Source organism: Elephantulus edwardii, unplaced genomic scaffold (genome assembly GCF_000299155.1).
Source record: "Elephantulus edwardii isolate Elephantulus edwardi_28Jun2011 unplaced genomic scaffold, EleEdw1.0 scaffold00217, whole genome shotgun sequence".
Lineage (NCBI taxonomy): Eukaryota > Metazoa > Chordata > Mammalia > Macroscelidea > Macroscelididae > Elephantulus > Elephantulus edwardii.
This window is the reverse complement of record NW_006399967.1, coordinates 4,397,648-4,410,338: the sequence shown is the minus strand read 5'-3', so window position 1 is coordinate 4,410,338 and position 12,691 is coordinate 4,397,648. Positions and strand designations below refer to the sequence as shown.

Sequence of the window (12,691 nt, the reverse complement as noted above, 5' to 3'; positions counted from 1 at the left end):
GGCGAGCTTCCTGCAGCGCCAGTTCGGCGCGCTCCTGCAGCCCGGAGTCAACAAGTTCTCGCTGCGGATGTTCGGCAGCCAGAAGGCCGTGGAACGCGAGCAGGAGCGCGTCAAGTCGGCGGGGGCCTGGATCATCCACCCGTACAGCGACTTCAGGTAGCGCCGCGCGGGGCCGTCCTTGGCGCAGGAGGGCGGGGTGGCGCACCCCGCTGGCGACCTGGGGCCCCTGAGTGACCTCCGCGCGCGAGTGACCTGAGTGCGCGGGGCTCCGCCCTGGAGGGGGCCTGGCGGTGACCTCGGCGCGCCCCTGTCCACGCACCCTGACCTCCCTCCTGCAGCGCGGCAGGCAGGGTGGGCGCGCGTCGCGGGCTGCAGGGGTCTGAGCTCGAGGGCCAGGGAGGACGAATAGAGGGGAATGTGGGCGCGGGGAGGCGGCGGAGCGGAAGGACGGACGGAGGAAGGAAGGGCGCCCGGGAAGGACGCGCCAGGGAGAGGCCGGCGGCGATGGGGTTAAGCGGCCCGGCGCGCTCCCACCGCCTCCACCTGCGGCCCCGCGCTGTGAGGAGGCCGGTCCTGCCCTGACGGAGCGGCGCTCGAGGAGGGGCGCTGCACGGGAGGGACCCCAGCCGTGTGTTTATGTCTTGAGGCGGCGTCCACCGAGGCGCCAAGGCGATGGGCCAGCCTGGATGCAGTGGGTGTGAAGTGACCGCGTGGAGTGAGCCCGGCTAGCGCGAAGCCGCCATCTGGGAGGGTCTCTGCCGAGGGCGTTTACCCGTATAGTTCCCAGAAGGGTGTTGTGAGGCCAGCGGGAATGCACTAAGTGTGTCGCTGCAGGTCGCACCTGTGTGTGTACAGGGTGGGCGAAGCGGGGTGGACTCGGTGGGCCAGCGGCGAGTACTGGTGTGCGCACGTGTTGGGAAGGGCCGTGTGTAGCCGCTTGTTACTGGGGTGGGTGTGTGCGGGAAGGATCAGCGTATGCGTGTGCAGGTACCACATGTGTGGCTGTGCAGGTGTGAGTGCCAGGCGCTCAGCGTGTGGAGCGGAGCACCTTCTGTGTCTGGGTGTAGGTGGGAGGTCAGGTTGGAAGTTCAGCACCAGGGACAGCGCACAGAACAGGCGCGCCCTTGCTCCTGGATCCCCAGAGCTGTGTGGCAGCAGCTGAGGACCTCTCTTGGCCCTGGTGCCTGTTGTATCCTTTAGCTTGGTGACTTGGAAAACTGAGTCCTGGGTCACAGTGACAGGGAGAGGCCCTGGAAACTATGGAAGTCGGAATCTCAGGCTAGGAGCTTCCTCACTAGGGTTGGGTTTCAAGAGGCACCAGGCCCAGGAAGATCCAGTGGGATGGGGTGCTTCTGGGAGGCTCTGTGGAGTTGTCAAGTGGGGGCCAAGAGAAGATAAGCTTGATTTCCAGGGCCCAGAGCCTCCTGGATTTCTCTGAATGATTGGAGAGCGATGGAGAGGGTGCAGACACACCCTGGAAGTTCTGTGGCAGCGGCCAACGAGGCTGGCATGTTCTTGCAGGCAAGACCTGGAGGCAGGCATCTCCTCCCCAGAGGAGTGCCTTTGGTTCTTCACTGGGAAGGGGCAGTGTATCGCTGGGACAGAGACAAAGCCTGGAATGCCACTATGCACCCTGAAATCCAAAAGACCTGCCAGGCTACTCTGGGAGTGACCACTGTGCCAGGCCAGCTGAGGCTGAGTAGCAGGCATTGGTCAGGGCTGAGAGGACAGTGCCGGGGCAGCAGTTGGGGCTTTTTCACCTTCTAGAGGAGCTACACCCCTTCCAACTGGCAAGACTCCCAGAAGCCTCTGGGCCAGGGATATCCTGAGCCCCGACCAAACCCCTTCTGACCCCACAGCAACCCAGGGCAAGTGATGCTGTCCCCACAGTCCACCCTGGGAAACTGAGATGCAAAGTGAGGACACTCACTCAGAGCCAGCCAGCTTTTGGCCAGGTGGCCCAAGAGCTAACCTTTTTCTGGCCTCTCATCAGCCTCTGCTGGCTTCACAGGCAGGACCTCAGCAGTGGGGTGTGAGGCATCATGAGGGCCGTGGAGGTATGGCCGGGGCAGATGATGCCTCTGTGACAGGATACAGAGCATGACAGGATGTTTCGGCCATGCTTAGACGCACAAGTGTCGAGGACATGCACCTTGTTGCGCAAACTCCAGCATGTGTCCTTTTTACTCAAGAAGTCTCCTCCCCTCCTGTCCCATCCCTGATGACTGCTGTCTCTGAGCATCTGTGTCCCATGGACGTTTCACATGAGCGGTGCTGTATGGGATTTGTCCGTTTCCACCTCTGAGTGTCGTGTTTTCAGAGTTCATCCATGTTGTATGAGGACTGAATAATATTCCATTGTGTGAACGGACCACACTTGTCCATTCATCTGTTGCTGGCCACGTGGACGGTCTCCACTCTGGGGCCAGCGTGAATGGAGCCTCTGTGGACTCATGTACATGCTCTGATTCAGGTTCTGCCTCCAATCATGTGTGTATAAGCCCAGGAGCATAATCTCTGTGTGCATGTGTCATGCACATTACAGGTGTGTATACATACAACACTCACATGGAGCATGTATATAACCTGTGTACACACATGCAACATGCATGCATATGGGGAACATACAAGCAGGTATATACATGTATATATGTGACACATGTGTCTATACATGTGGATACATATACGTACACATACATATGTGCATATATGCATATATAGGTGCCATTTAAGTGTGTGTATGCAACATATAGCTCTGTGTTGTGTATGTTCACAACACAAATATCTATATGTCATGCACACAAACATGCACATATATGTGACATGCGTACAATGTACATGGCTGAGTGTATACGTATATCTATGGCTGACATATATACAGATGTCTGTACATAGACTTACAGAACACAGGCACCTGTGGGTCTATGCATAATACATGTGGATGAATGGAATGAATTCATGATGTTGCACCTGTATAACACGCATGTGTACACTGAGTATATATACACACAGCACACATACAGGGAATGTGCAAACATGTGACACGTGCATGCGTGCGGGCCATGCAGACCACATATACATGTTTGTACATGCGTTCCTCTATGGACCACATGTGTGCATACTTGTATGTGAGTATACAGAAAATGCGTGAACATTGTGCACCGTGCACACTCAGGTGTGAGCCAAACACGTTGCAGTAGGCACACACATACGGCACAGACATGTAGGTCTCATGTGTGGATACAGTGTCTGCAGAATGCATGTGCTAATCTCTGTGTATGTGGAGTCTCCCCCGCACATGGCAGCCTCGGGTTCAGAGCGGCTATGTTCCCTGATGTCGCAGAGGCTGGTTTTCAGCAGAATGTCACAGGCTATGGGGCTTTTCTAGACGGTACATCTGGGTGGGTTCAAACCAGCCACTTTCAGGTTAGTGGCAGAGCACTGAACTTTCTGAGGCACCAGGGACTGTGCGCGTGCATGTTGGTGTATCTAAGTGTGTTGGAGTGTGTCTTAGTGTGTATGTAAATGTGTGCCTCTGTGTGTTTGAACGTGGATGTCTACATGTACGCATCAGTCTGTGCATCTGAGTATATGTATCGCTGTGTGTCTGTTTCTGTTGGTGTGTATCTGAGCGTGTCTGTCTGCATCTGCATATATGTCTATCTATGCACATCTGAGTGTGTGTTGCTGTGTGTTTCTGTTGGTGTGTATCTGAGCGAGTGTCTGCATCTGAGTGTGTCTGTGTATCTGAGTGTGCATCGCTGTGTGTCTGTTTTTGTTGGTGTGTATCTGAGTGTGTGTCGCTATGTGTTTCTGTTGGTGTGTATCTGAGCGAGTGTCTGCATCTGAGTATGTCTGTCTGTGTATCTGAGTGTGCATCGCTGTGTGTCTGTTTCTGTTGGTGTCTATCTGAGCGTGTGTCTGTGTATCTGAGTGTGTGTCACTGTGTGTTTCTGTTGGTGTGTATCTGAGCATGTGTTGCTGGGTGTCTGTTGACATGCATCTAAGCATGAACATCTCTGGGCTCACTCCGTGCACGGTGGGAAGAAAGCCTCCAGGGAAGGGGTGTTTGCCTACTCAGGGACTGACGGTGTCAGAAGACTGAAAAGGAGGCCTGGGGGCCAGTGGAATGGACCCATGTGGCACCTGGACAGATGGTCAACCTTTAGTGACCTGAAGTCACCCAGTGTGCCATGCAAGCTGTGGGGACGCAGGTGGAGATGGGGAGAAGGGACAACTACCTGGATCACCTTGTGCTGGTACAGATGGACTGGGGGGCATGTGGAGTGAGGTAGGGAGAAGGTGTTGGGTCCGGGAGACCCAGAGCTTCTGTGCTGACTCTGTGCCCTGGCAGCAGGGGATGGTCGTCCAGCATCACAGCTCACTCCCAGCTCCCATGCCCCTCTGTGCAGGTGGGCTGCCCACTGGCTTTCACCCGAGGGGCAGGAGTGCCTCGACTTTCATGCCACACTGCCCTCACCTCATCTCCTGAGCAGCTTGGACACTGGACTGGGTCTTCTGTCCCTCTGGGTGTGCGGAAACACAGGGACCCCTGTAGGTGGAACTCAGGGAGGCAGGGGACCCTGGGCTTTATCATCCTGGACAAGCCTAGGTTTTGTCCTCATGTGGGCACTCTGGCTGCAGGGAGTGGAAGTGCAAGCTGTTGGCCTAGAAGTGGAAGACTGAGCCTTAGGTGCTGAGACAAGGCCTGGCCGTCTCCGACAAGCCTGCGTCCAGGCTGATGCCCAGGGGGCGCTGGGCGGAGCCGCCGCTGCAGCTCTATCCTCATTGATGAGCTGGGAGCTGGGGCCATAGTCACCGGGGCTCACCTGCAGAAGCTGGGCTGTCCCAGAGTTTCCACGGGCACAGTGGGGGAGGGTCCCCGCCCACTGCCCGTGTATGTGTGAGTTCTCACTCTTCTTTACACACCAAGGTCAGTGTCAGGAACCCAAAGGGGGCAGGGAGTCTCTGGCCACAGTCCCACCAAAGCCTCAGACCTCCTAGGGTCTATGAGGGCTTCTGCTCCCACAAAAGGCCCGTAAAACCAATTCCCACACACTTCCTGATTCTGACCATGGACAGGAGCAGCCTCACTGTCTGGAGAGTGTGAAGGCGGCAGTCCCCAAGGATAGTGCTGACCTGGAAGGGGTCCCCAAGGGCGCCTTGAATCAGGATGGAGTTAGTGCTTGGACCCAGTCATCAATCTGGGCTGATTTGGCATTACCTCCTCAAATGATTACAATTTGGGAGACAGGCATGGGGCACCTGGCTGCATCAGGGCTGTGTTCCTGGAGCTCTGGCCTGGGCAGGGGAGCAAGGAGCTCTGGTCTGTGGTTGTCCCCCAGGCCTGGCTTCAGCCCCTCCCGCTGCAGCCATCTCCAAGCCCATGTTCCTGGATCCCAGAACCCCAGTGGGGCCACGGCTAAGCAGTCCACTGCTGACAGAAAAGATGACTGACTGATGCACCCAGAAATGCCAAGAAAGCCTGGGAATGTCCTGCCATCTGGACAACACACAAGAGAACCGTGCACCATCATCGTTCCAGAATCCTGTTGTCACCGTCAAATGATGGCACCCAGCAGCAGTCCCTTAGCTGTCCTGATGGCCACGTCTGTATTGACAAGAGGAACTAACCAGTCTCTTCCCTAATCCTCAGAGCACCCATGGTGATGGTGGTGATGTGCTTGTGGGTGTGGGTGAGGGTGTGGGTGAAGGTGCGGGTGTGGGCACGCATGAGCACGGATGGCCCCGGTGGGATTGAGTCCTGATGTGGGTGTGGCTGGTGATGTGAGCTCAGGAGTGGACCCAGATGCTGATAAGGGTGTGGAGGAAGATGTGGACGGTGGTGCTGTGTGGGGACAGGTGTGGATGGATGTGAGGGTGCTGCTGCCGACGTGGTGGCTGTGGAGGAAGCAGGCCGCTGCACCAGATGGGTGGCGGATCAGCAGGAACTCACTGTGGGCCGCTCTGTAAATCCTGCCGGTGAGCCCTGCATCAGGCATGGGAACGAGCTGCCTTATCCGAAGCGGGCAGGAGGTGAGGGCTTCCCAGCGTCCAGCCAGGCACCAAGGGCGGCCATCACCTCAGATCCCTTTCTGAGGGCCCTCAGCAGGGAGGTTCCTGGTCACCATGAAGGGGCAGGGTGGTCAAGATCCCCTCCACATCCTAGGGGCTGCCTGCCTTGAGTATCTGATGAAAAATTCCCTGCTTTAATCACTCAGGTCCCCGGGCCCACTGCCCCAGCATCAGATGCACAGCCAGGCAGGGGTCTGGGGTGGGGACACTTAAGAGGCCCTGCTCAGGATACCCCACCTCCTATCAGCAAACACCTTAACTTGGTCTGGGACCTTGCCCCCATCCACTGCTCATCCTGGCCACCTGCTAAGAGCCCCCCGCTGCCTAGGTCCAACCCCTCTGAGCCCTGTCCCATGTCCCTGGCTCTCAGGCCCCCACCCCAGCTCTGCTGTGACATCAGCATTGGAACCTTTGTGTTAGGACCTGCAGCTCCTCTGTCCCCAGGTCCTGGCCCAAACACAAGACCGCACTGGAAGCCCTCCCAGCCCACCCTGGGTCACATGCCCAAAGCCTCCCATGATGTGTTTGTGAGATGGCTCAAGGCGCCACTGGGCTGGAGCCCGTGGGGCGGGGGGCAGAGCCGTGGGGTTAGTGCGTGTTTCTTGGGCTCCTGGGAATGCGGCTCTGTCTCAGGATCGCTTTCCTAATCCCCAGTCTCCCTCCGCAGGCTCAGCTCCTAATCCTGAGTGTAATCACCCACCCAGCTCCTAATCCCTCCCAGCTTTGCCTGTCTGTAATCCTGGCCTGATATCTCAGCTGAGCTCCACAGCTCCGCTTCTGGGCAGTCTCATGGGCTGTCACACGCGGGTTGAGTGTCCCATAAAGGCTTGGTGCCACACACAGGCTGTCACACGCAGGCTGGGTGTCACACACAGGCTGTCATATGTGGGCTGGGTGTCACACGTGAGCTGAGTGTCCCCTAAAGGCTTAGTGCCACACACAGGCTGTCACACACAAGCTGAGAGTCACACACAGGCTGAATGTCACACACAAGCTGTCACACGTGGGCTGGGTGTCACACACAGACTGGGTGTCTCACACAGGCTGTCACATGTGGGCTGAATGTCACACACAGGCTGAATGTCACACACAGGCTGTCACACGTGGGCTTAGTGCCACACACAGGCTTTCACACACAGGCTGTGTCACACACAGGCTGTCACATGTGTGCTGAGTGTCACACACAGACTATCACACGCAGGCTGAGTGTCACTCACAGGCTGTCACATGTGGCCTGGGTGTCACACACAGGCTGTCACACACGGGCTGAGTGTCACACATGGGCTGAATGTCACACGCGGGCTGAGTGTCCCATAAAGGCTTACTGATACACACAGGCAGCCACATGTGGGCTGAGTGTCACATGGAACTGTCACATGTGGGCTGGCTGACACGTGAACTGGCTATCATGGGCTGGGTGTCACACAAGCTGTCACACACGGGCTGCCTGTCCTGTGGACTGGGTGTCACCCGCAGGCTGGCGGTTGGACTGGGTGTTACACACAGCTATGTGTCTAAATAGGACAGGGAACTGACAGCCCCAGTCCCGCCCTGCTGTATCACCCCAGCTCCGAGGCCTCAGTTTCCCCAAGATTGGCATTGCTTTGGTTATGGGTACTTCCTGCTTCCTGGGGGCCAGTAGTCTGAGGACAGGATCTGGGGCCTTGACTTTCTGGGTTCTGTCCCCTGCCCTAGGGGACAGCCCTCAGCTAGCATGCTGCCCCTCCCCAGCTGAAGGGCTTAAAAGGGACAGTGTGTAGTGGGATTTGACGACACCAAATCCTGACCCACCCTGGGCCCAGACACCTCTCTACCTCAGTCTCCCCACATGCAGTGACCCTGGGGAGACAGCACTCGTCTTAATGTCGCTGATGGGGGTAGGGCACCTGGCTAGGGGGAGCAGGGGCCTTGGAGTCCCAGTGACAGGTGGATAGAGGAGACTCCCCCACTGCGAACCTTGTCGTCAGCACCCCTGCTGGCTTTGTGGGCAACTGCCCAGTCCCCCCTGTCTCAGCTGGGTCCCCATTTAGGGAAGGTTTTGTAGCACTTGGATGTGACAACCTTCAAGGAGACGATTCCTCACAGCTGAGCCCTCCTTGACCACTCCTCGCTGGCCGACAGACAAGGTGGTGGATCGAGAGGCTGGAGGGGCTTGTGCAAGGTCATGCCCGTCAGTGGGCAGAGTGGGCATCACCACCAGCCTGCGGATGCCACCGTGATGTCAGAGACTGGCTCTTTCCAGACTCTGCCTCCACAGGGCCCCGCTTCTGTGAGCATCTTGGTACAAATAGCCTTTAATGTTTTTCTCTCTTTTGGACGGTTTCCTTGGGCGCCATTCGCTGGCGTAGAATGCTGGGTCACCCGGTAGACACTGGTGTTAATAGCTCCTTCTTGGAGGTGCTGTCTAGGGACTTGCCAGGCCTTGGCAATGCCAGGGCTTCCAGTCTGTCTGTGCCAGCCTCTTGGAAGCTCCGCCTTTTCTACCGTCGGCTGAGGATGCACCAGGAAGCCACATGTGTGTGACAGGATCTCACTAAGAGGTTTGGGGAGCCCAGCCATGCTGAGGTGGAGGCTGGGGTGATGAACAGCTTCCATAGCCCACCAAGGGGGACGTTGAGCACTGGGAAGGGCCAGCCTGGTCCAGGGCAGGGGGCACGTTTCCTCCAACCATCAATCAAATGACTTGGTTGATGTTTCAAGACCCAATTTGGAGCCTGCCTACCTCAAGCACCCAGGACCCTGTGGTGGGTCTCCTGGCTCCAGTACAGCCTCACCTGTGGGACCTCAGAACTAGAGTTCAGAGCATGACGGGCCCCCTGCGATGGCTTGCTCCCAGGCGGGAGGTCAGAGCTGGCCTGGGGGATGGGTCCCCCAGACAGAACTGGCTGTGGCAGTGGCCTGTCATCACTTTTTCACACACATTTCCTTACTCGATGTCCGAGCGGCTGCCAAGTACTCTCCACCATGCCTGTTCTGGCCCCTCGGCCCTGGCCACAGGCTCCAGCTTGGCCTCTGTCCTCCTGGGCCCGCGCCCAGTACCTCGTTGGGCCTGGCCCCCAAAAGTGCTTCCAGAAATGGAAGTGCACTGAGTGCTTCATTGGGCTGGCAGTGGGGGTGCACTTCTGTGCCCATCCCAGTGGGGATTCTACAGTCCCATTGCAGAGTCCTAGCCCCACCGCCGTGGGGGCCGGTGCCTGTGGTGTCCCGCTCACCTCCCAGCATTCTTTGAAGGCCAGCTGGTGCAGGCACGCTGTCCAGTTCTGGGCTTTTTTTGTCAAGCAGAAGCATTTCATCTATTTTGAGTGAACTCTGGACTGTGGGGTGCCTTGATTCTTGAAGGAGAGGGTCGGGGCTGGCTGGGGAGGACCCGAGCAGGGTGGCCAGCGTTGATGGCCAGGCTCACATCTTCAGTCTGGGCCTTCAGGGCCGCAGGGGCAGGAGAAGCGGTGGCCTGGCTGACTGGGGCCCCTTGTCCCCAGGTTCTACTGGGACTTCACGATGCTGCTGTTCATGGTGGGGAACTTGATCATCATCCCAGTGGGCATCACCTTCTTCAAGGACGAGACCACAGCCCCCTGGATCGTGTTCAACGTGGTGTCAGACACCTTCTTCCTCATGGACCTGGTGCTCAACTTCCGCACGGGCATCGTCATCGAGGACAACACGGAGATCATCCTGGACCCCGAGAAAATCAAGAAGAAGTACCTACGTACGTGGTTCGTGGTGGACTTCGTGTCCTCCATCCCGGTGGACTACATCTTCCTCATTGTCGAGAAGGGCATCGACTCGGAGGTCTACAAGACGGCGCGCGCGCTGCGCATAGTGCGCTTCACCAAGATCCTCAGTCTTCTGCGGCTGCTGCGCCTCTCGCGGCTGATCCGCTACATCCACCAATGGGAGGAGGTGAGGGGCCGCGGGGGGCGGGACTACACCTGCCAGTGGGCAGGACCTACCTACCAGGGGGCGGAGGTGGCTGGAGGGCAGGAGTCCACATCCACCAATAGGAGGGAGTGGGGCGGGACACTTCACCCGTCAGTGAGAGGTGAGGGCATGGTAGGTTGGGGCACAGGATCACTACTAGTGGGGTGGCCTTGGGCGGGATCTCAGCTGCAAAGGTGCCTCAGAGGAGCATCAGGTGGTGAGGTGAGTGTGGGGGGGGCAAGGTGGGGCTGTGGGCGTGGCTTTGAGGGCACCTGGGGATGGGGCTTGCTCTTCGGGGCAGGGAGTGTCTCTGTTGGTGCAGACCCCAAGCCTAGTCTGATGAGTCTGACCTCATTCCAGTGTCCTAGCCACGGTCGAGAGGGCACTGGGGACATTGTCCCTGTTTCCAGTGGCCACCAGCCTTCCGGTGGAGCTGAGCCAGAGCAGGCCTGGGAAGGGTGGGCACCAGCCCTGTCCTGGGTTGGGGTGCAGCGTGGCTGCGTTGCCAATGCCATGTCCTGGCCTGGCCCCATCCTCCTGCCCTCGCAGATCTTCCACATGACCTATGACCTGGCCAGTGCCGTCATGCGTATCTGCAACCTCATCAGCATGATGTTGCTGCTCTGCCATTGGGACGGCTGCCTGCAGTTCCTGGTGCCTATGCTGCAGGACTTCCCTCGTGACTGCTGGGTCTCCATCAACAACATGGTGGTGAGTGCCTGTCCGAGGTCCGGCGCCCCAGGCCCCGATCGGGTGGGCCCCGTCGGAGCCTGAGGGCAAGATGTTCCATCAGTGTCCTGGGGGGGTCCCCGTGCCTGGGGTTCCCCATCAGTGCCCAGAGATGTTCCATGCCTGGGGTGTCCCATGCTGGAGGACCCCCACCAGTGCTTGAGGGTGCCCCATGCTGGAAGTCCTCCACCAGTGCTCAGGGGTGTCCCGTGCCAGGGACACGGCACTGAGTCTTTCTGACCGGGATCTCCTGACTCACCAGGTGTCCCCTCAGGAGTCTGAGATTTGATCACTTCTGTCAAAAAATAGAATCTACTCACTGCCTTTCTCTAAGTAACTCTATTTATGTAAATCTATTTAAAAGAACCATTTATAATGCGCGACCCTCAGTAGGCAAGTGGCATTTAGAGTCGTAAGAAGCACACACTCACAGAGACAGAGAGGCCTGGGGAGGGTCAGTGGTCAGCACTGTAGTGAACTGCCAGCTCCCAGCATGTGTGGGGCTGAAGGGGTTCTTGGGCACAGAACAGGCGGGCACCCACGGGGTAGAGCTGCAGAGGGAACACCGAGGGCGCCTGGCACAGCTGCCCGCCTGACACGGCCCATTGTCTTGCAACACTTGCCCACGTGGCCCCACTTCCTGCTGGGCTCCAGCCCCTCCCCCAGCGGGGTCAGGCGAGGACTCGAGGTCAGCCATCCTTACTGGCCTGATCCCTGATCTGATCCTGTGTCCCTCATGGGCCTGTCTCAGGGCTCCAGGAACCTCTGCTTCCTCCGACCCACAAACTCTCTGGACAGAGGCCACAAATGCACGACGGGCTGCCGCTGGGGGATTCAGGGTCCCAGCCTGCCAGCAACTCACTTATCACTCCTGGGATTACAGTGGCAAGCAAAGTCTGTTCCCTCAGTCCAGAAGGCTGGGTCCAGGGCACCAGCTCCAGGAAGGCCCTTGACTCAGTCAGCACCTACAGGCCAGTGTTCTGGGAGACCTCCTTGTGCCCTTGGCCTTCCTCGGGTCAGGGAGCTTCCAGTGCAGGGATCTAATTCCCAAAGGACCCCTCTACTCCTATAGGACTGACCTGGAGGCCCTGAGATGCCCTCAACTCCTCCCCTAGGGACAGTCCCCTAACAGGTCAGACCTATGAGGGGTTAAGGGAGGCCACATTCTGTTCTTAACCTGTTCACAGCTATTTGGATGAGGAGACCTTTACACACAGAGAAATCTTCCACATTCATGTTACTCCATACATGCCCCTTGTGGGGCACAGTCCAACCCACCACCATCTCCCTGAGCCTCAGTTTCCCTATCAGTAAAATGGTCCCAGCTGCAGCTGCCCCTGTGGCTGGCCCCTGGGTTCCCCCTGGGCACCTGTGGGCAGACAGCAGGTCAGGCTGAGCACCCACCACCCTCCCCCCACCCGCTTGCAGAACCACTCGTGGAGCGAGCTCTACTCCTTCGCGCTGTTCAAGGCCATGAGTCACATGCTATGTATCGGCTACGGCCGACAGGCGCCTGAGAGCATGACCGACATCTGGTTGACCATGCTGAGTATGATCGTGGGTGCCACGTGCTACGCCATGTTCATCGGGCATGCCACTGCTCTCATCCAATCACTGGACTCCTCACGGCGCCAGTACCAAGAGAAGGTCAGTGAGCAAAGACCCCTCAGCTGGGTTCTGAGGGGGGACGCACAGACTTGAGCGCAATCTGAGAGATGGTTGGATGCTAACCAGGAATTCTGAGGGGGGAGGCACGGCCCGGATCTGAGGGTCTGAGGGGGGAGACAAGGCTCAGATCTGAGGGGGGAGACAGGGCCCAGATCTGAGGGTCTGAGGGGGGAGGCACGGCCCAGATCTGAGGGTCTGAGGGGGGAGACAGGGCCCGGATCTGAGGGTCTGAGGGGGGAGACAGGGCCCAGATCTGAGGGTCTGAGGGGGGAGACAAGGCTCAGATCTGAGGGTCTGA

At 58.1% G+C, this 12,691-nt stretch overlaps 1 protein-coding gene across 1 annotated transcript in view; it reads left to right on the top strand.

Moving 5' to 3' along the window:
* Positions 1-12,691, top strand: part of HCN2 (hyperpolarization activated cyclic nucleotide-gated potassium channel 2) — a 21,586-nt gene that overhangs the window by 3,510 nt on the left and 5,385 nt on the right. The window contains exons 3-6 of the mRNA XM_006898025.1: positions 7-156; positions 9,555-9,978; positions 10,546-10,707; positions 12,154-12,372. Of these exons, the coding sequence (XP_006898087.1) occupies positions 7-156; positions 9,555-9,978; positions 10,546-10,707; positions 12,154-12,372 (955 nt within the window). The remainder of the gene's footprint in view (positions 1-6; positions 157-9,554; positions 9,979-10,545; positions 10,708-12,153; positions 12,373-12,691) is intronic.